Source organism: Eleginops maclovinus, chromosome 5 (genome assembly GCF_036324505.1).
Source record: "Eleginops maclovinus isolate JMC-PN-2008 ecotype Puerto Natales chromosome 5, JC_Emac_rtc_rv5, whole genome shotgun sequence".
Lineage (NCBI taxonomy): Eukaryota > Metazoa > Chordata > Actinopteri > Perciformes > Eleginopidae > Eleginops > Eleginops maclovinus.
Window position 1 is genome coordinate 5,364,746 of NC_086353.1, and position 27,063 is coordinate 5,391,808.

General features: G+C 42.9%; 1 protein-coding gene across 5 annotated transcripts in view; it reads left to right on the forward strand.

The window, feature by feature from the left end:
* The window catches only part of cntln (centlein, centrosomal protein), an 85,107-nt gene that overhangs the window by 32,005 nt on the left and 26,039 nt on the right, over positions 1 to 27,063 (forward strand). For all 5 annotated transcript variants that reach the window (XM_063882996.1, XM_063882995.1, XM_063882999.1 and 2 more), the window contains 9 exons: positions 2,052 to 2,168; positions 9,487 to 9,587; positions 13,244 to 13,341; positions 14,246 to 14,775; positions 17,944 to 18,025; positions 19,670 to 19,745; positions 20,078 to 20,346; positions 24,823 to 25,038; positions 26,691 to 26,788. In XM_063882996.1, coding sequence (XP_063739066.1) covers positions 2,052 to 2,168; positions 9,487 to 9,587; positions 13,244 to 13,341; positions 14,246 to 14,775; positions 17,944 to 18,025; positions 19,670 to 19,745; positions 20,078 to 20,346; positions 24,823 to 25,038; positions 26,691 to 26,788 — 1,587 coding nt within the window. The remainder of the gene's footprint in view (positions 1 to 2,051; positions 2,169 to 9,486; positions 9,588 to 13,243; positions 13,342 to 14,245; positions 14,776 to 17,943; positions 18,026 to 19,669; positions 19,746 to 20,077; positions 20,347 to 24,822; positions 25,039 to 26,690; positions 26,789 to 27,063) is intronic.

The window sequence follows — 27,063 nt, forward strand, 5'->3', positions numbered from 1 at the left end:
CAAAGACACTTGCTATTGAAGTAAAAAAATGATGTACAAAATTTAAGAGATGGATGGCCTTGATAAGTGCTTTTGAGAAAATCTTACCAGATTTTTATATTTACAGGATTCAGGATTTCATACTCTCTTTCACACAAAGTAAACACACTTGGCAATGTCCTACTGGACATTTGGACCACCATGACATCCTTAAAAGAGTCAAAGGTTAAAAAATGTTCCTACTATGAACAATCACACACACAATTATATAAAAAAAAAACTATTGATTACATTATTATTAAAGAATACCTCCACACCTGAACCTTCAAATACTTCTGTTTATATTCAAAAATATATTGGTCTTGGACTTGATTTAATCTTCAAGATGTCCCTCCAGATATCAATCTTTAACTCTTATTAGCAGGATATACATTTTAAAATGAAATAATTGGTTGATGTAAATCAGCTGCTGAATGACCTCACCAATATAAGAAACCAGTCCCAGCCACGATAAAGCTGTCAGCCAATCGCAGAGCAGACGTAGGGTCCATTGACTCATTAACATGCAGGTGGTGCGCAGTTAGCCAGTCCCAGTGAAACCACCCTGCCATTCACCATTACCACGATATTTTCCCAAAATGGCATGGAGAAGAAGGGGAAAAAGCCAACTTCTTATTTATATTAGAGGAGGGAAAAAGTTTTTTAATCAGACTGGGGATGATGAGGATGAGCAAATAAAATTAAAGGTTATTAAAGCATCCGTACTCTGATCAAAGTTGCGCCCATAAACAGATTCCCCCTGAATCAGAGCAATTAGCCGCAGCAGCGTGGAAAAGTTCTCTCCATTTCCTCCTGCTTAATAATGGAAACTAGGATTCCATCGGGGAGGAAGCACTGAGGCCTGAAGAAGATCGCTCTCTCATGGCTTCTTGTTCAACGGCTTTTAGGCCCACTGTAAACAAATTAAAACGCTTAAAAAACCTTTACCGTGACTTAATAATGCTTCATACACCTTTCAAGAGCAGTTGATACATTAAAAATCACAGAGAGAGAATTGAAACAGAGCTGTTGGTAAAATATCTACTTTTACAGCTCTAGGCTGTCTTAAGATGGCTCAGGGTGAATACACTGTGAGTAAAAGTGTATCAATCTCTGTGACTACACAGCAAGATGATCTGTTAAGTAGGTTTTCACTCTGGGAAACTAACCCAAAACCCACAGACATATACACTCATGAACACACACTACCAAGAAGTTCAAGGGCTCTAAATTGCTCACAGGGGCATTAGCGGTATTAAATGAAAACATTTACTGTTCCTCAGTAGCCTCCAACTCCAGGGCACCAGGGTTTAAGTAGTATTAGCGTAGCCTGGCTGTGTCTACACTGCCAATAATGACCACGGGAAAAGAGCCCTTTGCAATAGTAGTGACCCCCACAAGCCATTTTCAAACCTTTACCTTATTGATTGAGTTAAACTCCAGTGTGTGTGTTTGTGGGTGACAATAATGGTATTCTGTGGATTTTTCTAATTGGAATTGAATGCGTCATGCTAAGACTGATTAACAATCTGGGTGTGAACAGGGATGCGGTGGAGACCAGTAGGGACACTTTGTGTGTGTGTTGAAGGGGAAGTTCAATGCAGGGGGCAGCCACTGAGCACGAAGTGTCATTAAGTATTCATAAGTGAGGTGTAGACATTTGAATGACCTCGTTTGCGAGTGTGTGTTTTTTCGCCATTATTTACATTTGCATGGCACACAGGGAGCGGTCTGACGCCCGGCCACACGGGCAGTGCCCTGGGCTTTAACAAACATGCATACGTGTGAACATGATTTGCCACCGAAATGTCAGAGTCAAGGCCTCTCATTTGAATACTGCTAAAGATGGCTGAATAACTAAAGCAGAATGAGACTAAGGGGCCTCAAGACCCCTTGTGAATTGACCAGAGGTAGCAAGATGATATACAGCGCCAACAATCTTCCCTTGTTACTATGTTTGCTTTACATGTGTGTGTGCTATAAGTGTTCAATTTACATGTATGCTTTTGCTTGCCTCTACATTTTGTCTCCAGGCCAGGCGGAAGGACACAGCGTGCAGAACCGTGGCAGCTCAGACACGAGAACAGTGACGCAGTGTGGAATGAGCTGGCCTACTTAAAAAACCTGAACAGGAAACTCTCCACTGAGAAGTAAGTCGCCTGCTGTCAAAGTTTCCCGGCTGAAACCGAGACAATAACAGCACCTGAGCATTGGTTTTATAACCGTCTTCCTCTCTCTTACTCTGTCCCTTCTTGTTTTCTGGGTGTTAACATTTAGAGTGCCCTTCCCAACTTCACAGCATCCACCTAGCCCTCCACATCATTACCAGCCAGCAGGGGCCAAAGCAAGATCATTAGACTCTGCGCTCATTTGTAAAATTGGCTGCCCAAAAAATTCACACATAAAAGTGCAGGAAGAAAAATCACATTATCAGAATCCCTGGCTGTGTCTTTGTGAAATAATTGCATTTTTAATGGAACATTTATGCCAAACTGTGATCCTGTTGCGAAACGAGTGTCAATAAGATACTTCATATACTCAGTAATTTAGTAGTAATCTGTGGTAGTGTTATAAGCTCTAATGTTGACCTAGTAGTGATTAAATGTATACCCATGAGTAGCAGAATATTCAGGGCTGGGGCTGATGGTGAGATGTAATCTGTGTGTGTATGTTTGAGTAACGTAGCGTACACACAGTTCCGTTGCGTTGACGCTTGCCGGTGGGCGTGTCTGGCGTTTGGGGTTAACGCGACCAACAACCAATCACATTAGTCTCCCGCCCCAGACACACATACACGCGATTTGTTTGTTTAGTGCTTGTGCTGGCATATTTGCAGACGCGGATTTGATTGGCTGCCGCTTCCGTCAACGCTTCAAAAGTTGAACTTTTCTCAACTTTCACCGCGAGCAACGCAGCCAAAGCGAAGCAACGGAATCACAATGCAGTTCGGCAACGCTTGACGTCACCCCATTCAAAGTGAATGGGAAGGTGCGTCAACGCAACGGACGTGTGTGGACGGGCCGTAAGAGAGTAACACATGTCTCTGTAAACCATTAATAACTTACTCAGAAGGCTTCTGTGTCACTTTTTGACATGATATTGTTTTTGTAGTCCTAACATATGCTTGCTGGACCCTCTCTCTGACCCAGAATGTGGTGTTTTACTCAGAGTAAAGTGGTGCTTTTCATTTAAATTCTTTCTTTGTTCCTTAGTTTTCCCTTCTCTCTTCCTCCCCTCTCGTCTTTGTCTTTCAGTCTGTGTCTGGCTGTAGTATAACCAGTGTCTTGTTTGATCTAAAGAAGCCCCAATGTAACAAACGCTGACCCTTTATGCTGCTACACAAAGCTTGGCCTAAAGCCACAGTCTTCCTCTCCCCTATCTCCCCTAGCCTTCACCTCTCCTCACCTCTTCGCTCCTCTTTCCTACGCCTCTGTACCCTCCTCTACCCCTCTTCCTACTTGTCTTCCCAGTTGCCTCCCTCCGGCCCTCTGTGATGCTGCAGTAGGCAGAGGCCAGAATTCTGGTACTTGCCCCCCCCCTACGCCCCCCTCTTCTGCTTTCCCCTCTGCACACCCCCCTGCCCTGTCCTCCTAATCCCAGCTGAGCTCATTATGATATAGCCCGGCTGCCTCTCTCCGAGCCGGAGCTGTCCGAGCTAATTACAGGCTAGCAGCCCTGGTGCCGCCGCTGCTGCCTGTTAAGGGATGTCCATCCGTCTGCCTGCCCGGCCACGACTACAGCCGAGCAGAGTTGAGCACTGAAAAGTCTTGGGTTTGGGCAGGGGGGCGGGGGTGGGCAGACTACAGTGAACACGTAGGGTCTTTGGAAGTGACCTGTGAAGGAAACCACGAGGGATGGAGAGCGGCTGGCCTCTTTCCTGACAGTGTAACTGGCCTGTCCTTGGGGGTTAATGTTGATCCCCTTCATGTTCCCCTGACCACCTCATCTCCTCCATTCCCACCCCCAGGGCCCCTCCTTACCCGGGTGGCTGGTGCAAACTAAACTTGGCAAGGGGCATTACACTCGTACTTTAGGAAGAAATCTCCATTCCAGGGCAGCCATCTGCACTCCGCTCAGTGTTCAACTAAGCAAAAGCAAACTTCCCATCCCTATTCCACTCCTTTCTTTTCACCTGTTGTTGGAGGAAGTAGATAAACAGATACATTTATGGGACTATAGACAAAGCCAGCATAACCACACAGCTCACTTCCCTGCAATGCAAAGTTCTGTTAAGAAACACCTGAAAAGGCAACGTTGGTCCATCAGCAGTTGCTGCTTGTTGTTTTGTTGACTGCATTAATGTTTGTGCTTGTGAAGGTTATGCTAGATAAGTGTTAGCAATGATCCACGAATGGGTAATTAACTCCTGGAAGCTGAAGAATTTAGGGCCAAATAAAGGCCTGTTATTAAGCTTTAAATGCCATGTGGCGAGTCTCTGTTTAATCTCGTCCGCTGCCTTATTGTCATGATAGTGTGCACAGATGCTCCCTATCACCTCCGCCAAATTAAGCATTTCTAAAACACTGTCTTGAGGCCCAAATGACCGTTTCCCAGAATGAATATTGCGAGGATAAGTCCTGCACAGTGGGTCCCCGCAGTGTTAAAAGAAGGTTATGAAGCCCAGCCCCCCCCCCCTCCTCTATCTCTCTTATCTGTGCACTTGGAAAAGAGGTTGAGCAAGAAGGAGAACAGGTTCTGGTTGTCTGCTCTGTCGGCTGATTTACTGGCTCCTTCATTTCTGATGAATTAAGGACGCAGTAAGCATCAAAGTGATTTTTATTGACAATATTTTTTGAGGAAATTATAGAAAACCATTAGCAGGAGCCTTTCTTGTGTCATGTTTTCTGATGATTGGCCGATACAGATTGGCTGATATGCACATTATATGGTCATGGAATTCACTTCTTACAGTGGTTGCACGGTACGCCTACAGTAACTTAGGTGCTTATGACTCCGTATTGCTTCTTATTGTATCTGATTTGCCCTGAAAAGCTGTGGTTCGGGGGGCTGTATTGTTGACCATGCACCTCTCATGGCAAACAAAGTGTTTCTTGGATACATTGCACGTCTTAAACTATTGACTTTTGACCGTCAAAGAACGCTCACTTTGGCATCACCCTCGCCATAAATGCATTTTTTTGACAAAACCATAATCAATATTTCTCTGTTTTCAATAACTGGAATGCTTTAGGGTTGTGATGTCGACTGAAAAACAAACAATGAATACAGATACAGACAGAACCTCCCCATGTCACGGCAAGTGTGTCCAAAAGCTTTTGGAAACCAGAACCTTACATTTATCTGTGATTTTTCACCATCTTATTGTACTGTACCTCAGGCCTTAAAGTGGCATATTTGTTCCTTTGCTGCTTCAGTTTACTGAGCATTTAACTTCTACTCAATGCAACCATCAAGCTGTTGACAAGAATTTTACTTATGGCAAACTATGATGTCTATTAGAAATGGAATACCCCGGTTGGATCTACTGTAAAACACTTTGTGTATTAATGAAGCCTCTCCCTTATACAGTCAAGTAATTGTTTACTGTCATAATAAGAAATCAAAACCCATTTCTAAACATTTATTCTGTTTACGAAATCTCCCAGAACAAATACACTAGTTGACACCATGGATGATATTTGATAGCTTTGTCCTTGTAGTTGTGGTGGATGGCTGGAAAGCAAATACGGGCAGGGTGGGCTAGAAGATTTGCAGTGGGATCTTTTTATCTGCCTCATTATGCATCTGTCTGCGGCACTCCGTGTCCATGCTTGTTAATTGTTGTTAAAGGTCTGTTGGTAAAAAGAGGCTGGGATTATTTAGGCACCATAAACAGAATAAACACATGCAGTGCGCCCTCAGACTTAAGATGCTATACTCAAACAACATCAAAGCATAAATTAGCCAGCGATTACTGGGGAAAAAGCCTTTGAGATCATTTGCACTGCAGCGGCAGTGGAAGCTCCTCTGCAGAGAATGACCATTATGGACGTGAACCTTCCCAATAAGCCACGCTGACACTAATTAAGTTTAATAAAGTTTACCCCGATGTTCCTCTTTTTCTTATCGTTTCATCTTGATTTGCCAAAAGGTATTAGAAGTAATGAGAGTCTTTTGCCCCCCGGACCAAGGCTTATTTGGAGGAGGGACACATTTACTCACACAAACACAAACACACATACACACACACACACACACACACACACACACACACACAAACACACACACACACACACACACACACACAAACAGAATGTTTTATGCATGTTTTTAAATCACACCACTAAGGTTTTTCCTTCATTAATTATTTGGTAAATTAATTATTTTGTTAAAAAAAATCTTGCGACGCATATAGTAATTATGATGCAAGCTTCAGTGCGCCATCAAGACTAAGAGAGTGCAATAAAAAGATTAGAGGACAAAGAACACAGTTATTTCAAAGAACAAATCCTCAGAAAAACAGTAGGGAATGTACTGTGCTTATCTCCTCATATTTAAATAGTCATTGACCCTCAGATGTGGTATTTACTTGCTCACATTTACAAATTCTATTGTGAAATAAATACACACAAAATTATGAGGGTTTTTTTTCATGTTAGGATACCTAGCAGCATCAACAAGCCTGTTGAACAGGGAATATTGTGGACATCCTAGGTTGTTTCCACCAGTGGCTCCTTAATCCCCACTCTCACACGTGGCCTGTGGCTGGAAAACCTAACAGTTAAAGACTCACTGCAGCTTCTGCCGCTGCATAGCCCGGAGCTGAAGCACTGAGACACACAAACTCCACCAGTCACCATTTTTGCTGACAGCAGTGGCTTATCCACCCAAACGCCCTCCATGAATGAACAGCCCTCTAGCCTGACTCTAACCATAGGGGAATCCCCCCCCCACACCCAAAAGAACAAGAGTCTTTCCCCAGCGATGAAAATGCCAGAGGTTTTTTCGCCCTCTCACCCTATTCCCTGCCGCTCCAGTGTAGTTTTATGCGCAGAGCAAAAAATCCAAGAGGAGGCTGGCATGTGCAAGCACAATGGCTGCAGATGATGTTGTGTTGTACACCCTTGTGGATGGAGGCTGGCAGTTTATGCTCTAAGCTGTGTTCTAAGGTGCAACAGGGGTAGAGACGAGATCAAATGACATGGAGCGCATAGCTCAGGGCTGAAGTCCTAGCGCTGCACGAGAGAGAAGATGTTTTCAAAAACGGGTCCAGAAGAGCGGCGTGAGACGCAGACCACATCATTACCAAACATAACACCGGTATGGTGCCTTTACTTTACAGCTAAGAAACCTCTTTTGTTTTATTCCTACTGATTGTTATTCATCCTGAGGTGAAGCAGCAAGATGAGAGGCCAGCTAGATTGATATAATTTATCATTATTTTTAATCTGTTTATCAAATGATTCACATAAGGGAGCAAAGTATGAGGACATAAGGAAGGATTGGGGAAAAAACAACATTCAAGGAAGCTGTGTTGCCTAAGGAAAATATAAAAGACTGTATACACCAAAGAAGCATTTTGTGTTGCATCTGTTGAATTTGTCTTCACATCCCAAGAGCAATTCATAAAGGTCTACCTAACTGACTGAGTACCTGTGTGCATCATATTGCATCGGACCAGAGTCTTCAACAAGTCTATTCTCAATGCTAACATGCTAATGTACTGCTGGAAATACCAACAATAGCCGTGTACGTTGTTTACGTCCAACACGATAAATGTTGGTGTTTTCTTACAGTGCATGAGACATGATAGTTGGATATGGTTAGCAATGAGAATACGACAAAATCTGCTCCTCTAACTATGATCTCTCGTTGAGTTGTCCAGCAGTAGTTAGGCTCTGCTTCAAGTGGCCTGTGAGCTTACTCTTCTTGGTTTCTCTGAAGTCGCCTACCCCAGCTTTAAGCATTGTAGTCCATTTATTTGTACTTGCACTAAATAACATCGGTAAATATTGAAGATAAGTCTCCAAATGTATATTAATGCTCTTGTTCCATCCCTGTCTATGTTAATCCTGTATGTATGGCAGACTGGTGCACACACTGCAACAACTGAGTGTTACTGAATGAGGATGCAATAGTCTTCCATCTCCAGAGTGTTATGATGTGAAACTGGAGGCCCCCGGCCAATGAACTCTATCTGCAATCCAATCCCTTCTCCATCCAAGAAAGTATGCTTATCCTTCAACAAAATTGAATGTTTTGCATATGAACTTTGGTTTTGCGTCAATACCATCAGCATCCGAAAAGGCATAAAGGAGAAACATGAGATGAAATAGGCTCTTTCGCATACTGCATATTTCAGCTCATTTGTCCCATTAACAGCCTGGACACATAAGGCTGTGCCGGTGCCTCATCGACTTGAGTTCATTTATGGAGGAAAATCTATAGAGGAGCGACACATATCCATCTGCCTCTTCACCCTCCCTCAGTGAGAGTCATTTGTGTACTTATTTAAGCTGCGGTCAGCCATTAGACCAGGCCTCCACTGGACTGTGTGGGCTAAAAAGCTAATTACTTTTCTTCCCTGTGCTATGGCGATAACTTTTCCCAAGTCATTGTCTTGGCACATGTATGGAAAAATATTTTGGTTGATCTAGCAGAATTAGATTGGTGGAAACAGGTGTCTAGTTTGAGTTAATTGCCATTATGCTAATCATAGTTCACCATAGCCACGAATGCCACTACTACTCCTCAAACACTTCCCAGTGTATTGTTTGGCTGCACTACTGCATGCCTTAAGAAGTCAGTCAGAAGGAAGACCTGCTACTGTAATGAGGTTAACTGAGGGAAGAATGCCACCATAAGCAGGAGCTTGTTTCCAGTGTTTCTCTCTGACTCTGTGGAGCAGAGGGGAGGGAAATTAGGTGTGTGTTTCAGGTGTGGTTGTCTCAGCGGGCTTGTGTGTATCCTCAGCAGATTTCAGTTGGGGTCCTAATAATAACTTGAAAGTGCAAAGTCTCGCGCATGGCTCCACATAATTAGCCTTTAGCAGGAATCAAGCTAATTGCACAGAGGTAATTGGGCACACTTTCTAGTCTGTTTGTCTGTTTTGAGACACACACACACACGCTCACACACACACACACACACACACACACACACACACACACACACACACACACACACACACACACACAGACAAACTCACACTGTACTTTCTTACCTTGGCGTTTCATGTTGCTTGTCACTTTGATTTCCAGATAAATTAAAAAAGCATTTTAATTAGTTGATTTCTTAACAATGTCATATTTCTCCTGAAGTTTCTGCAGTAATGGAGCCCAAAGTGGAATACTGTATAATATTATAGTGATATTTGTGGAGATCTAAAAAAAAAAAGATGCTCTTTGTACAATAGTTGATAGTGGCTTCATATTTATCCATTTCTTATTGAGTTTTGCCTTTCATATGTGTGGAAAAATAGATTTGACTTCAGGGGTGTGTAAAGTGAAGTTCATTGTATGTCTGCAGGGCCGGTGTGGAAGAGGAGCTGGACATGCTGCGAGTGCAGGCTGCGATGGACCGGGCCACGGTGAAGGAGCTCCACATGTGTCTTGCTGACGAACACCAAGGTGGACCCTTTTATTGTTTATATTTGTCATCATATGTTTTTCAGGGAATTAACCCAGAATCTAAACAAAACACCATGACATTTTTTCATTCTTACCTTTTTCCCCTTTTTTTCATTTCTATTGATGTCGAAATATTTTACATAAATAATTTTTTTTACAATTACTCATGCATTAAAGGTCCCCTATTATGCAAAATGCAGTTTTTGCTGTCTTTTATACATAAATATGTGTCCCCGTTGTGTAATGAGACTCACAAAGTGTCAGAAAATACAACCCTCTCTCTTTTCCTCCTTACCCACATCTCTAAAAACTGGGGTACAACGAAGCTGATCCAGATGTGCTGCCGATATGACGTCAAAACCGAAATGTGGGTTGGCTTTACATTGAACTCCTGGCAACGTCCCCCCCACGTGACACGTCCCAACCTATCGTCCGCAATATACAGTCGCGAGCTGAATCCCCTCCGCATCACCTCTGTTTCTCTGTGCAGGATGTCTGCAGGAGGGACTTAGAGTTGTTGTATATATAATACATGTCACTGTTCTAGTGGTAAACACTGAGAAGTGTTTCAGAAATAATGCTTGATGTGGTTTGGAAATTAATATTGCATTTAATCAGAGCAGCTTTTAGCTGAGTTTCTCCGTTATAAACTTCTCTCTTCAGACAGAGAGATCAGGCGCTCCAAAGGGGCGTGGCCAGCTTCAGCTCATTTGCATGAAAGCAACAGTCACACAATCAGCACTTTGGAAAACGGGGCTGAAACAGAGGGATAGCAGACATGCTAAAATCAATGATCTGTTTGGTATTTTGAGCAAAACACGTCAGAGACATGTTTTTTTATATATTTGAGACCTATAATATATGCCATAAAAGAGCATAATAGGAGACCTTTAATCTACTGTATTGTTCATAACAATCCCAAGGTTGCCACTGGTATGACCTGTGACTGGAGAAACTACGCATGCTTAACATGACAGCACCTCCACACTATCCTTCTACCTCTGGGCCATGTGTGTTAGAGAGCAGAATTAATAAGACAACTCCCGGTGGAATTAATACGACAACTCAATTAAGACTTGATCAACTCCTTGCAAATTGGTTGAGAGATAAAGTAGTGTTCATCTTGTCTGCATATATCATTCCCAATGTTAAAAAGGCACATCGCTTTTAATCCAATCTACAACCTTTTGTCAGATGCTGACCACCGCAACCGCTGCTCTTAATTAACTGGTTCAATAACAGATCTGTCCAACATCACTTTCATTTCCTCACAACCCATGATGGTGTCTGTTTGAGATGCAAGCATGTGATTTAAAGGATGCCACTAATTAAAATAGTGGATCCTCCCCTATTGACAGTCTGGCCAGGAATACTAGGGATGAGCTCTTTAGAAAGGACATAGTTTTACATCATGTCAGGCGACCAATCACTGAATATAAATGTTACCCAGTAGCCTGACCACATGCTTTCACTCAGGTGATAATAAGTACAATTAAGACTATTATCAGAAAAAAAATACAAAAGCCATGTCAAATGTTTTACACTATTTCTCTTTCTCTGTTTTTACAAACAATTTTAATTACAACCACTGTTAAAGTTGTATTCTTCCTGTAGTTGTTACATATTTAGAACATTTAGGAAAGCCTTTTAGGTTTCTTCGAACTGTGCCTTTTTTCTGATTCATTGTTTTAAAAAAAATATAACTCTAAAATGATTTACCAATAAGGAAAGAAAAATATAGAGATGAAATGTCTGTTACTATGTCATGGAGGCACTGCTTCTAATATTTGTATTCCTTATATATAGTTTAAGACCCATTTTTAAAAATGGGTCTTATTTCTCCTATTTTTTACTTAAATTAGCATGAATAATCTTGTCTAACATTTGGAATATTTACATCTGGACGTATTCTATATGTTGACAGTCAAAAAAAAGTTAACTCAAAGTTATTAAGACAAAATCTTGAATGGCCAGAGCATTAGCTTCTGGAGAACCTCTGTGACCCGTTAAGAGGGATGGAGGGTTGAAAGGCTCACTCAGGGATCACGCTAACGAAAGGCAGCAGATGAAAGGAGCAGGGCCTTTGTGCGGCAGCCCATGAAGAGACGTGGGAGGGACGTTAATGTATGCTGCAGTGCCAGGACATCCTCCAACTGTGGGTGACTAGGGAGCCACCACGTCTTCTTATCAAGGTAGTGCTGAGGTGCCAACTCCCAAGTCGCCAGCGCTGGAGCCGGATAATTGTCTCCCGGCCTGGTTATGTACCCAGAGAACACGGCAGCCCTCCTGTCCTATTTGGTGCTCTGTCTGATTGAATGTGACACGCTGGGAAGACAAAAGAGCCGGCTAATTCAAAGTAACAAAGTTCCCTGGGCAAAGCGTCAAATGCAAAGCAAGGGAGCAGCAGCTCCTCATAACCTAACCCTCACTCTTCTTACCTTCCCTGCTAGGGCCTCTTTTCCATTTCACTCAGAAAAGATCAACTGACCTGAAAAGTCAAGGTCCTGAATATATTTAATGTTTCCAGCTTCATTGTGCTAATCATTTTGGTTGTCCTGTCATAAATGTTTAACAGGAGATAATGAAAGATAGAACGTTTATATTGTTTTTCCATTTTTCATACATGCTGGCCAGTTTCCTTGGACGAAACTGGCCAGCATGGGAGACCGTGTTTTCGCCTCCCCCAGTCTGTGGAATCAACTTCCAGAAGACTTAAGGACCTCTGCACCCCTCTCAGTTTTTAAGAAACGCCTCAAAACCCACCTGTTCCTCACGGCATTTTACTTTTTATTTTGTTATTTATCTTTTTATGCTCTTAACCTTTTTTCTTTTATCTTATTAAAATTCAGCTCCACTAGTTTGATTTATTTATATATGTATTAAATATGTTCCTTAGATAACTTTTTATTTCATTTTGTTTTTTTTGTTTTTTTCTCCATCATAGCATTTTGAAGTGTGCTATAGAAATAAAATGTATTATTATTATTATATAGGTGAGCCTAGAGGATAAAGCTAATTGTGCAGGTTTTTAGTGTATGACACACAGTGACACAGCCTATTGAATATGAATGTGTGCATCAAATCCCAAAGCACTTTGACTCCTGCGTGCACTCTGTTGTTATCATAAAGACTAAATCATATGTTTGCCAAGACCACTATTGAAGTTCTCAGAATAAAGCAGCCTGTAAGTCTGCGGAGATTAGCTGTCCGCTGGGGAAACACAGTGGACTACAAAGCAGTGCAGCCCGGGGCTCGGTGTTCACCAGGGATTCAAGTACTTCTCCGCGTTTGTTTAAGATCCCCAGAGAGGAGCACATAGCAAGTACCAGTGTGTGCATTTGAACACTGTTTTCCTATTTCCACGTGGACTACTAAATAAAAAAATCGTTCTGTTAATCAAGAGGAAAAAAGGCTATTTGATGAGATTTATGAAACAGAAAGTGGGTTAGAGCCGTGTGAAAAGTCCCCATGAAAATAGCATCAGTGATTTCCTTCAGATTGATTGACAAAAGAAGAAATTAGAAACTGGACCTTGGGAAAGAAATTAGACCTCGGTAATGCTAATTGATTTAATGTACCCTCTTTATTATCGTTCTATTGATTGAGCAGAGTTTGACATGTAATGTCACAATAACGAGCATTGTTCCCCTTTCCAGAATTGCTTCACAAAGTGGTGGAGGAGCGCCAGGTCAAAAGCAGCACTCCGAAAAAGCTTTCTGTTTCTTCACAGCGAATGGAACAGTCGTTTAAAAAGGTACAGCACTATGCCATCACTAAGTGTTCTTTGTCATTGCCAATAAAAGAAACCCGACAGAGCCATAAGTACTCACAAAGGGAAGGATTCAAAAGTGTTCTCACTCTTTGGAGAATTGGTCATGTAGTCCTTTCCAAGTCAAGTGTCAGCTGGAATGCCGTTTTCTCACAGTTGTACAAATAACAAACAATAACTGCTGAAGGAGAGGAGGAGATGTACCCTGTACTACAGTAGGTAATCCCAGAAAAGAGTCACTTAAAATATGGAATCTGAGCTCTTAGTAGGTTGCACAAGATTCTGCACGCATGCTTTTAAACCCCTGCATGCATGAGTTTATATGATGCCCCCCTTCTGCCTTCATGGCAGTGAATCATCAAGAGTGGGGATAGCCCTTTAATTTTGTTTGAAAGGTACCAGGCTTCACCAGCGGGCAAAGTGAAACCAAATAAAAGGGAGAAATTGCCTGGAGGCACAAACCCAGCAGGCATGCACTGTTCTCTTAAACTGTCTGCACCGAAGATCTGACAAATAGGCTAAGTGCTCTGGGTTGATGAGGGCGATCAGGGTAAGGGGTTTGCCAGTCAGATGTCCATAGTCTTGCAAGACCGGGAGGGGAAGTTGCTCCCCCCATAAACTCAACATTAATGCATGAGCACGTACACTTTTTTGGAAATGTCTGGAGAGAAAAACAGTATGTGAATGCTACCATACACAGGTCAAATATTATACAAATACTCACTGTTACAGGCGAACAGGCTGAACTCTGACATGCCATGTTGTTGTTTTCACTAGATGTACAAGAGCAGCATGATCTGAAGTTTGAGTATTTATTGTAAATGCGACAGATATTCAGGGGATAAAACTATATTGTACCACTGATGCCCCACATCTCTGATTCCTTCAGATTGAACAGCTGGAGCGTAGGATGGTGTCCCTGGAGGAGGACACGGAGAGGTTGAAGGAAGAGAAGGAGCAGCTTCTTGAGGCCAACGAAGACTTGGCGCACAACTGCCGCGGACTCCAAGCCTCCCTGGACCATCACCGAACCCAGGAAGCTGTCCGTGAAGAGGCCGCCCATGCCCAGGCCCTGGCCCAGGGGGAGAAGCATCGCAGCGAGATCACAGCTTTACAAGGCCGTCTGGCCGCCTCTCAAAAAGACGTTACCAAGCTCCATCATCAGCTGCTGAAGCTGAGGCAGGAGCTGGGGATCCTCAGAGCGGCCAGGGACTTCTACAGGAACCGCGCAGCAGCACCAGCACGGGCAGGCGGGACGGCTAGCAACATTAGCGGCAAGGTCAAACTCAAAACAAGCAGGCTCAGAGGCCCGCTACCCCCGCGCCGCCACCCAACACTCAGCCCCAATCAAGCCATCAGCTGGCAAGGCCGCAGCCCGAGTCCCACTAAAGACGAGTGGGAGGACTTGAGCGTAGAGAGGTAATGATACACACACATACACACACACACACACACACACACACACACACACACACACAGATACTCTTATTCTCACAGCCTCCCTCCCTTATTATTTTTAGGTGGTAGGTGTGGAGCGGGTGGGCTGGCTGGCTGAATTGTAAGGGGGGGGCATCCACGCAGCATCAAGGGGACAACGTGCATATGCAAAGCGTAAGCAAATGGGTGATTGAATTTCATCTTCTGTCTAGTTGGTATTCAGGAGCCAAAAGAAGAATGCGAGCAAGAATGATAGAGAGAAGGAGAGTGGGGGGGGGGGAAACTACTGTCAGATCCTTTGAAATATCCTGGGACGCCTTGCTTGGAGCTTATTGACTGAAATTTGCATGCAAAATTAGCCACCTCTCCACACAAAGTTGAACCGGTGCCAGGAAAGCCCAGGGATAAGGGCCCTGCTGCAGCCTCGGTGCCTTCCAGTGATGCCACTTTCATGCACTAGTCACGCTACCCTCAAATTGACAGTTTGGCAGTTTGATTTAATTTACTGGTCCTTTGCATATTTGCTAACCCCCCTTTGACAGCGCTAAGGATCCCCCTGCAAGAACCAGCCCCCCCCCTGCACACAGCCGTACTGATTCTAACCCCACCCTGTGTGTAGTCATGTTGCTTATCTCGTGGCATGTCAATTCACAAATGTGTATGTGCTACTCTTGCTTTCTCCAGCCACCCCTGTAAACCCCTCCCAACACACACACACACACACACACACACACACACACTATCCATCTCTCCCACCTTCCTCTTTCCTCTCCTTAATTTAGTTAGATACATTTTGAATGACCCTACTCGGCTCAGTACCAGATGTCTACAAGCTGTTTAACACCCTCTAAATTAGGAACCATCGACAGTAATTATTTCATGTATGTTTTATGCAAAAAAGCCACTGAGCCAACATTTATTGAGTGATGGTCGGAATGATTTGATTTCAAACACTCAGAGCTATCACTGATATTTATTTCCCTTCACTTCTCTCTCTCTGTATGCCTCTCTCTATCCACTTTCTCTGACTAACTCCCCGTCTTTTCACCAACTAATTCATCAGGCTGTAATCCAGCCCAGCTCAATCCACATGAGGCCGTTTAACAGGGACTGGGTGCAGCTCTGCCCTGCTTTCCTAATGCCTCTCCATGTGGCTAATAAGCAGCCGTCTAATATACGCTCTACCTGAGAGGAGGATCTAAGTGGATTTGTGAAGAAGGGTTCTAAACTGAGATGTTGTCTTATTTAAGGCACCTGTCAGCTGATTTGTTACTGTAAAGCCTCCTGCGCCTCGTACCTCGCAGCGGTCTTCTCCTGCAATATGTCTGGTAGGCGCTTCCTGAAATATAGTATTTCAGCCTGAGGACGTTTGGCCTAAATAGTGCCAAATAAAGATGTCAGTCTCGTTAAAGATACTGACATGCCTTTGTTTATTCCGCTCCTCTTTATCGCTGCCTCTGGCTCCCACTCTCAAGTTTTGAGGTGCTGGAGGCCGCTGACCATTTTAAACGGATCAGCAGTTTTGTTAGTGACAGAATGAGAGCAAGGGGGCATGAAGGGTATCATAGTCAATGGTTCTGATGGTAAAAACCTGAAGTATGTGTTGACATGTTGCATATTGTCTTAATCAATGCGGGAAATAAACTTCTTTACAAATGAAAGATATTATTACTGTTTCTTTTTTTAAAGAACAGTTTTTTGAGCCGTTTGAGCTTTATGTAGACTAAGGCACTAAAAATGGAGAGAAAGAGATGTGTATGAAATGCAACAAAGGTCATAAAGCTGTAATCAAACTTGGGACGTTGCAATCCTAATGCCCTGTAATGCAGGTCACAAAATTGTGAATCGATTAACAGTCTGTGAAGATACAAAATAGATATCTTTCCCACACTGCTAGTTGAAAAAGTTGTTCTCCCATTAGTGATCAACTGGCTAGAGATGTGGTATCTGTAGGGGCATATGATTCACTTTTTTATACTACCTTTGTGTCCTAATGGAAGTATCTTACATAATATCTCATCATTTGACCATTTTATCCATGTTCACACCCGTAAATGCCCAAACATGTAAGTAAACAACAACACACAACCCCTCTGCATTATCTCCATAACATGCTAGCACAGCGTCTTTAGAGTGTTGTTGGTATTAACACATCCAGGAGAAAACTTTGATAGCCTTTAGGTACGTTAACTGATACTCTTGTTGACTTCCTGACATCCTGACTTTAGTATTTGTCCATTTGAGTCTACATGCGTTTCATAATTAGAATAATTATATTCATATATTTATATTGAAGTGATTTTGTACTCACTCCTGAAACCTGTTTAGCCGTCTATCCAGCATAAGGCAGGTAGCATTTTTCATCAAATTCATGTAACCCCCGCCTTACTGATGATTAGAGATCCTCAGCAAGTCCCTGTGCCCCTTCCAGACCGGGTTTAATGCTCACTAGCCCCCCAGCCCTGTCATGTTCCAGTTACATCCCCTCTCTGTGGTCTTTACCTCCGCTGCTTCTCCGAGGCCCCACCTTAATAAACCCGCCAGCGTAAATGTCACTGGCTTCCACCTTCACGTCAAAGGTCACTGTCAATAAACCTGTGTGTGTGTGTGTGTGTGTGTGTGTGTGTGTGTGTGTGTGTGTGTGTGTGTGTGTGTGTGTGTGTGTGTGTGTGTGTGTGTGTGTGTGTGTGTGTGTGTGTGTGTGTGTGTGTGTGTGTGTGTGTGTGTGTGTGTGTGTGTGTGTGTGTGTGTGTGTGTGTGGAAGCCCTTACCGTGTGTCCATCAGATGCAACTTAGCTTGGCTCCGCTCAGCCGTGCCTCTCACACACGTCTGTCACACACAGAAGGCTAATGAAGGCCACAGCCGCTCTCATACATGTTGATGCATTCAGCATCAGCAGCACACACTGCAGCTCTTCACTTCATTTACACCCACATTTACACTTCCAGCTCAGAAATTGGATGAGACATTGATTTTCTGTTGGAAGTCTGGGGGGGGGGGAGGGGGCCAAATGCACATATTTTTGCTTGATGTCAACTAAATCAACCATAAAAGGTAAATTGGATTTTTGTCCATTGGTGGTACTTTCAGAGACAGGGTTGTGGGTTCGACTTCTGGTGGGTGATATTCTTCCCTGCTTTTCTCTACAGTGACAGTGGGGACGAGTACGTGGGCAATCTCAACGGGCTGACCTTGAGGACAACTCTGAACAGACAACACAGTGACAGGAAGGTTGGTCTGCGCTCATCCTTAAAAAAAATACAGAACAGATGTCAGATTTTAACACTATTCTATTTAGTTTATTCCCCTTGTCTACTTCAGCAAGAGTGAGATTCTGGTGGGATTTATGTTGAATAGCTCTAGAGTACAGTCAGGTTTTCAGGTTCAAGTTGAGTTGGACTTGTTTGAATCGTGCTATTATTCCAGTTGGGGAAGACTATCATAACAACTCTTTCTGTTCAGTTATTGAAGTATCATTTGTATCACTATAGTATGACATTCAAACGTCTTAATCCTTATTGTAGAATTCTATCTTTAAAGGTTGGTTCAATGTCAAATTCAGCAAACTCAGAGTCAATTCTTCCTTCGTTTTTATGAAGAAATATGTCAAGGCTCCTTACCAAGCAAAATTGCCAGCAGGATTGCCATTAATTTCACACAGAATACCCCTTGTCCTCAGTTATTAACTGTTACATAACCAAAGCAATGTTTTCTTTTGTCCTTAGCATTTACAGATTTAATCTGACAGAATGATTGTTAAAGATGTAGAAAAAGGAAAAGGACAGAGTATTTTTTAATTCCCGTTTTTTTCATTACAGTTGACATCTTATCAACTGTAATGAACAGAGGATTTTTACCATGAAAGGATTATATTGACATTATCGGGGTTTATGTGATAAGTCAGCATTTGGATAATAATGAGAGTTCCTGTATCTCCACTCCCAAGACTCTTGCATTCTCCATCACTGTTCCCTGTGTGTGTGTCGGTGCTTCTCACTTCCTCCCCACACCATTAAAATCAATAAGCCTGGACCCTTGCACTTGTCCATATCAAACCACTTCAGAAGGACATGGCAGCTCCAAACCCCAGAGAGATATGAAGAGAGGAAAGTCAGGGACCTTTAAAGTTATCCTGTCTCCCTCTCCTTCTGTTTTCCGAGAGGAGGCTGAGCTAGGTAGAAGGTGGAGATGAAGAGCGGCTTGTTGTTGAACATGTAGCCAGGGAGCTGTCAGGACCCTTCCTCTCAGATCCCCTTTAAGTTTCCCCGCTCCAGATCCGCTAAATGTGCCCATCTACTCCTCCCTGGCTCATCGCCATGACAGCCCTGGCCCCTCACGACGTGCTATGTCACAAACCAAAGGGTTCACCCCCCCCCCCCACCCTTTCCTCCCTGCAAGGCACCGTGTGATCAAACCTGGCACTGATCAAATCCTACCTGACCCCATATACAAAGGAAACAGGCAGAGAAGAAGGGGGGGGGGCCTTCTTTGATGTCACTACAAACAATGGTGCAGTTGGGAGTTGTCACACACACACACACAGACACACAGACACACACACACACACACTTATGAGTGCAAATGACTACACACACGTCATACTGTAAGAGTGAATCAGGGCTTTCCGACAGTGATTGAACAAAGGCTGTATTTGCAAGCGTCTGTCAGGAGTAATATCCTGGCGGAGGGGCACTCGCGCTGAAGTCAGTTGAACGCGCTCAGGTGAATTATTAAAGTGCGGGGTGATTTGTCTTGTCGCGTTTAAGCGAGCACACCCTGTGATCATGGTGTCATTATGAGCTGCGTTTCAGGAAGCACAACATGTCACCCGGTTGTGTTACACTTACCAGCTGCTCTTCATCTCTGTGCTCTCAGTCCTACAGGTGTTCAGTGAGCTCACACGCAGCCGTGGCAACATCCAGCAGAAAGCAACCCGATGTTCTGGCCCAAGGTAGAATCACTCTTCCTTTTTTTCACACCCATGCTAAACTACAAAAATCTAATCGACTATTAACTGAAGCAGGAAGAACACTCGATGTATGTACATGCTGTCGATCGGAAACAAGTTTTCAGGAAGTTTAACAAGCTTTGTTTTGAGGTGTTTTTTCTTCTTCAGAACCCGTATGATGTATAAATGGAAAATGTTAATCATTGGAGTTGTTAAATATATCACAGCTTTCACTTTTACATAAGCCTGTTAACTCCCACCAGTAGCTTCTAAATAGGGATTTGTTCGGTGCACTTGTCAACTCTGAGGTGCCTGCGTGTTCTTCCTCCTGTTAGACGATGAGCAGCATGAGCCCTGGGATCGAGAGACGAGGGGAGAGAAACGGAGGTGGAGGAGGAAGAGGATGCTAATGAAGAGCCAGCAGTGCTCCTCCTCTTCTCTGCAGCAGCGCGTGGAGTCCCTACAGCGTCACATTGACATACTGCGAAGTGCCAGGAAAGACGCTGTGCTCTCAGCCAAAGAGCTGCGCAGGGCCAATGAGAAGATCACGGCGCAACTCGACTCTCTTTCTGAGAAGCTCTGCAGCAGTAAACAGCTCACACAGGTAACTTAGGGAATAAACAAGGAAATCAGTAAACGGGAAGGCCAGTTTTAAGTAAAATGTTCCTATTTTTCCGTCTTTTTGTGGTTCTTTTGTATTTGCTGGGGGCTGAGAGTGCAGCAGTAGCAGGTCCTTTGCCCTTATCATGCTTAGTAAGTGTGGCTGACAGAACTACCCTCGCCTTTGGAGGTCAGCGATACGGAGCATCAGCGAGGAGGAAAATCTCCATCCCTCTCTCTATGTTTTCTTGCTCTGACTCTGCTGTTGTCTTGTCTTACTGAATGTTTCAACAAGTCAGTTCTGCACAACAATCTGTGTCACCAGCATTACTTAAATTTGTGCACCTGTGTTCGCACACACACACTTTGTTTTTCCTAGAGTCCACTGTCACACAGCCATTTACTTATTTAGTACCTGCCTCCAGATAGGAAACTCTTGACTTGGTGTGGACTATAAATAAAACACCAAATACTTCGGCCCTAAACAGTACCTCTCCTGCAAGGGCCTCCTTGTCCACACTGACATATGTACACACACATATGTACACACACATATGCACACACACATATGCACACACACATATGCACACACACAAATACACATGAACACCTAGACAGATACAGTCGTTAACCGGACAGGCAGGAGACTTCTTTTGGTCAATTCAGACACAGCAGCAGCCAGCAAGGGCTCACCGGACAGCTGATTGGAAGTGTCCACACATTATGTGTGTGTGTCTGTGTATTTTGAGTAGCAGAGTACAGATGCAGTACACTGGACTGGTACACACAGGTCAGCCCTCATAGTGCTGCTACCTAGAAAGTGGCCCTTGTGCTCCCACCCAGGCATCTGATTGCCGAGGCCCAACGAGACCTTAGACTCAGACACAGCAGTAAAGGCACCATGTACGCACGCACACACACACACACACACACACACATACACACACACACACATACACATACACATACAACACACACACACACACACACACACACACACACACACACACACACACACACACACACACACTCCTGCTTGAATGAGTAGAGGGGGAATTGTTGTCTTCCTGTTTGTTTCCTCTTCCCTACTGCAGTATTAATGCCACTCCACCACAGAAAGTTGGAGCCGACTGACTGGCCGAAGCCATTTCTTGTTGCCCTCTCTGGAAAGGGCAAGAGGTGATGGACTTTGGGCTTGTTCCAGCCGGTCCTTGCCAACTTTCTGACTAAAACTCTCGGCTTGTAATTGGCTTAGGACAGGCTCCACAGGGGCCATCATGTGAGAAGTAGCATGGCAGTTTCTTGGAAACTTGTTTGTGTTGCTGTGTCTCCCTGACCCCAGCCATTCTGTCCTCCCCTTATTCGGTCTTATAGTCTTATATCCTTATTCCTTTTTGGTTCTCTCTCTTTCCAATCGGCTTCTTTTTTATTTCCCTTCCCTCTGTGGTGTTCATATGAGTTTACATTTCGAGTTTCTAACTATGTGAATAACTGCTTTAGCATAACATTATTAAAACTTGTTTTGTTTTTTGCTCTAAAACCTTTAAGATAGAATGAATAGACCTGCAGTGGAGTTATGGGATGTTCCTTGTCATGCTGCACTCAGCTCTCTAGTCCCAGCCTGCGGGGGACACCCTTACAGCATGGTGACACTTTCATCCTTCTGTCACCACCACGGCATCCTGACAGATGTCTTAATCAGCAGCAGAGTGTAATCTGCAGTGGGGAAATGTCTGGTTGCTTCTCTTGCCGAGCACTCGATATTTAAGGAACATCCCTATTTATTACAACCTGGGTTGGTTGTGATGACATTTCTGAGATCTGGGAGCATATCAATGATACTGCAACAAAGTTAAATCAGTAATGATCCCTCTTCGCACAGGAAACAGGAACTCAAAACTACAGCCCGTACTGTTGGTCCCTGTTGAAACAGAAAGGCAATCTGTGACGATAATGGTAGTTTTAATAAATGACCTTCATTAATAAAAAAAAACTTTCTGTTAAGGTTTGTTAATTTAAGTGTTGTCTTCGGACCAGTCATGTTTCTCGTCCTTGTCCTTCATTTTGTTTCCATATTCCCAGATCTCCACAATTAAGCTCCGATCAAAAAATATAGCTTTATTCCTAGGTCTAAATGTTCAAATGTTAAATTCCTTCTTTTATCCCCAGAGGAAAAATTCAGGTTAACATTACAGAAGGAACTAATGACAAAAAACTACACAAATACACCTCAAGTTGTAATAAATGGGAATTATCCCTTAAGGTGGCATAAGACGCTTAAAAAACTCAGGTGACAGGTGGAGCATGCCGTCCTATCTCTACCAAGTTTAGCTCCTGTGCTAGTCATGCGTATCATCCCAATACAGGATCATTTGGCTGCTGGGATTATCTGCCTGCCTCAGTCATTATTTCCCCCATTTACTTCACTTTCCAGTGTGCTGTGACATCGCCTCGCACATTTACCAGCCTTATCTCTTTACGTGTGGAGTGTCCTGCCCTCCTCTGGCATGTAAGGGGCCGGGATTATCACAGGATTAGAGTGCATGAGACACAACCGACTGAACTCTAAAAGCTCCACACATTATTCAAATGTGTATAATATGCACAACAAACAACATGGCCAACAGAAAAAATACAAAGTAAAGTGTACAGTACATTGCACAAGATTTAAATCACAATTTTGACCAGCAATTATAAAACAAGATCATCTAATAGAGAAAAAACGATTATTACGCCTGATTCTATTTTCTTTAGCAAAGATGCTCTCAGTTCATCCTGTGTTCAAGCGCAGCTATTTCCTAGAGAACGGTGTGGTTTCGCAACTACAAACGGTTCTGTTTTGGCACGAATGATTAGATAGTGTACTAAAGCACAAACTAGTCTACAAGGACAGAAAGTTCTTCATAGTCTTGACCTCTTCAGTTTTTCTATTTAGCGAAACAGACTGAGTTTACCTTTTAAAAGGACTAAATTGGGCTCAGTCCCTACAGGGTGGGCAGGTTCAAATCCAGCCTGCAGTCTCTTTACGCATAGCCCTATAATGCACTGTTTCAAATGCTAAACTGTCCCAAAAATATATTTTTATAATAACAAACAAATCTTTCCATATTCATGATGTTTCCAAAGCACACAAGTATTTGTATTAAATATTTGAGATCTCAATATTGACCAGAATAATCAAATTGAGATATTTACCATAATCAAATAGCCCTAACAGTATATTTATGGATATATCAGCACCCTCTGTCTCCTTATTAATCCCGGATAGAGTATCACTTGGAACAGCCGCAGTGAGGGCGCCTCTCAGATGGGAGAGGTGTCCTTTCTTCCAGCCTAATGGACACCAGTATATCAGTCCATGTTAGTGTCGTCTCTCACCATGGCTGAAAATGGCCTGTGAAATCAAAGCCTGTCTTACAGGAAGTGTCATCAATGCCACTCTTAATTCCTGCACCACTGCAGCCCCGCTTGGCTTTCTCCGCTCCTCTCTTATCACGCCTACATCTCTCTCCATCCCAGCGTCCCCGGGGATATGGCATGTGCGTCTTCAACAGAGCAGAGGAAACCTAAAACAAGACGGATTCTATTAAAAGGTGTCAGCCAGCAACCAGATATCAATAACCTCCATGTATGCAGAGCAGAGAGCAAACCCCTGGGACTCTGTGGTTTCACTTGGGTGTGTGTGTGTGTGTGTGTGTCTCCGTGTGTGTTCCAGTATTTGCCCCATGTGTGCAGCATACATCTTCATGTATCAAATCTCCTATTTGTGCCATTAAGCATTCTTGATGTTTGAAATGATACCAGGTCAGCTAATTGTGGCGGTATTGAACCAAACTTACAGAGACGTGTTTCTGCCTCGTATTTTCTTAATAAGCAATGAAATACGTGTTTTTTTTGTTTCAACGTTGACATGTGGTTAAAAGTGTAATAACTGATACACTGTACATTGTACATGATCAGATAGGACCATTATCGTTCATCACCACGAAACCCAACCTCTCACCAAATGCTATACTCCCTCCATCCCACAGTGCTCTCTTGTTCTGGAGGACGGCTTTATTATGCAGTGAGAATTAGCCCCTATTGAGCAAGCTACAGCATCATCTGTCTCCTCATTAGCATAAAACAGGTTTATCCCAGGCTACATATTAAAGCACAGTGTGTCCTGTGGCATTCAGTATTTACAACATATGTTTGCTTTGTCTCTGCATCTATAATATTAATGTAATGTGAATTTAAAAATGAAGAAATCTTTAAGTGAAATGATTTCTTCTTATAACAGGCAAAGAAAGCTGGGAATAATTTGAAAACTTGTGAAGTGAACGTCAGTTTACATGTCTCCTATTACTTTTTGCTGTAAGTTGTCATACTTTAACAGCAAATGAGATTTTCTCTGTTTTAATAGAAAAGACAACACTTTTTTAGTTGAAAACTCATTAGCAGAAGCCTCGAACCACTAATTCTGTCTGTCTGTCTGTAGAGGCTGACCTCTGACCTGGCTGGTAAGGAGCAGCAGAAGAAGGTTCTGGAGATGGAGCTGGAGCAGTGGAGGCAGATCACATTACCCCAGCACACCGTACCAGCCGCCCCTGTTAACTCAGAGTGCTGCTGCCGGGGCAGGACCATGCCCTATCCGGCTAATCCGGCCCCTCAGGTCCTGGAGGCTGAGGTCAAACAACTTCAAGCCAGACTTAAGGTTAGTGGTTATTTTACCAGAAGAACTCTGGGGTTAATGAAGGGCCCTCATGCTTTGTCTTAATGTGCACGCCTTATGAGATAAATCTCTTAATAGGATGATGGTATTAAGGATTGTGTTCATTTCCAATTTTGTGCACCATGAAGCTTGAGAGGATCATACCATGAAAAACAAGGAAATTGGCAAATTTTCAGATTATTAATGCTGTTTCTATTTATTTTTTTAAAAAGCTTGAGAAATCCTTTATTCCTATTTTTCTGAACTGGCCGGAATAAAGAACAAAAAAATTTAGTTGCATTTTTCACATTTCAGTTTGAATTTCCTGTTTTTTGCGACTTGCTTATTATGCAGTATCAACCAGTCTACAATTCAAGAAAAAGTATTTCCCTGTTTTCATCAAACATCGGTATTCTGAGTTACTTTAACATCTCACTGGTTTTTGATGTCCTTGAGGAGTTTGGAAAGTCTGAAAGAAACTCTGTCAAGGTTTGACTTCCAAATCATATAGCATTAAAATATATATACATATATATATATATATGTGTATATATATATATATATATATATATATATATATATATATATATATATATATATATATATATATATATATATATATGTATGTATATATATATATATACATATATGTATATATATATATATATATATGTATGTATATATATATATATATATGTATGTATATATATGTATGTATATATATATATATATGTATGTATGTATATATATGTATGTATATATATATATATATGTATGTATATATATATATATACATATATATATATATATGTATATATATATATATTGCCTTTCCATTTACGCTCAACATCACCTGAAATCGCATGTGATTTCGACATGAATTAGCATTTCTTATCATTTGATCTTATTAAGAAGCACCTGTCAGAAAGATGAGAAATGGGGAATAACAGTAGAGACGTGCCCTACATCATAGGGAATGAGCAGTGAGTGGTACCACCGTATTATCACCCTCTCCGTAGCCAGCTCATCAGTGTCACCGAGCAGATTGCTGCTGTCGTTACACACAGCTGAGGAAGTCATGTCAGGTGACAGCAAGAGGGAGAGGCGAGGGATGCACTGTGGGGGTGCGCGCACTGAGCGAGCGCATTGTCAGAAGCTTGCGCTGCTACAGTTCCCACCAGAGACACGGGGCCCTTTAAACCAAAGTGAACATGCACGTTCAAATATCCGTCAGTCGAGGATCAGAAGTCAAGCTGTCGTCATGAGCTGTGTCTTAATGTCACGATGCAGAGGTAGAACATTTTAAACAATAAGATATAAAATGTTTTATTCTTTTTATATATTTGTATTTATAATATAAACTCAAATTTTGATTCTTGAATGTTTTGTATATCTCCCATAAATTCCATAGTATAGGTCTTTCCATTGTTATTTTTTCCTTTTACACCCCTTATCATATCCACTTTGAAAAATACTGCCTTCCTCTTAACCTCTTTTAGCACCTTCCACCCCCCCCACCCCCGCTGTAACTATAATGAGGGAGCATGCTGTGCCTGACCTGTCATCAGCCGTGTCGTGAAAACCTCCCCTCACCCCCTATCACACACATTCAAACACATTAACCAACACACACACTGTATTTGCCCTCCCCCCAGAGTGCAAGTGCGGAGGTCACAAGGCAGGTGGCAGCTAACAAAGCCCTGCGAGGCCAACTCCAGGAGACGGAGGACAAGCTCCGCCAGCTGCGGGACAAGTTAGTTTCACACCTTCTCTTCATTAGTGTTCATCTTTCTTTGTGCTGCTTTCTTTCAGTTGCACTGCGGAACAGGTCTTACTTCCCTTTTATTCTTCCTGTACCCTCCCTCTGTCTTTGTCTCTCCGTCTCCCTGTGCCTCTGCCTGCGTGGTGCGCAATCTCTGCAGCTCCCATCCGTAGTGTTTGATTCCACCATGTGGCAGCACTCTGTCTGCTGCACTCAACTTAAGCATGCTTCTCCTCTGCCTGAATCATTTGTGAAATTATGCATGT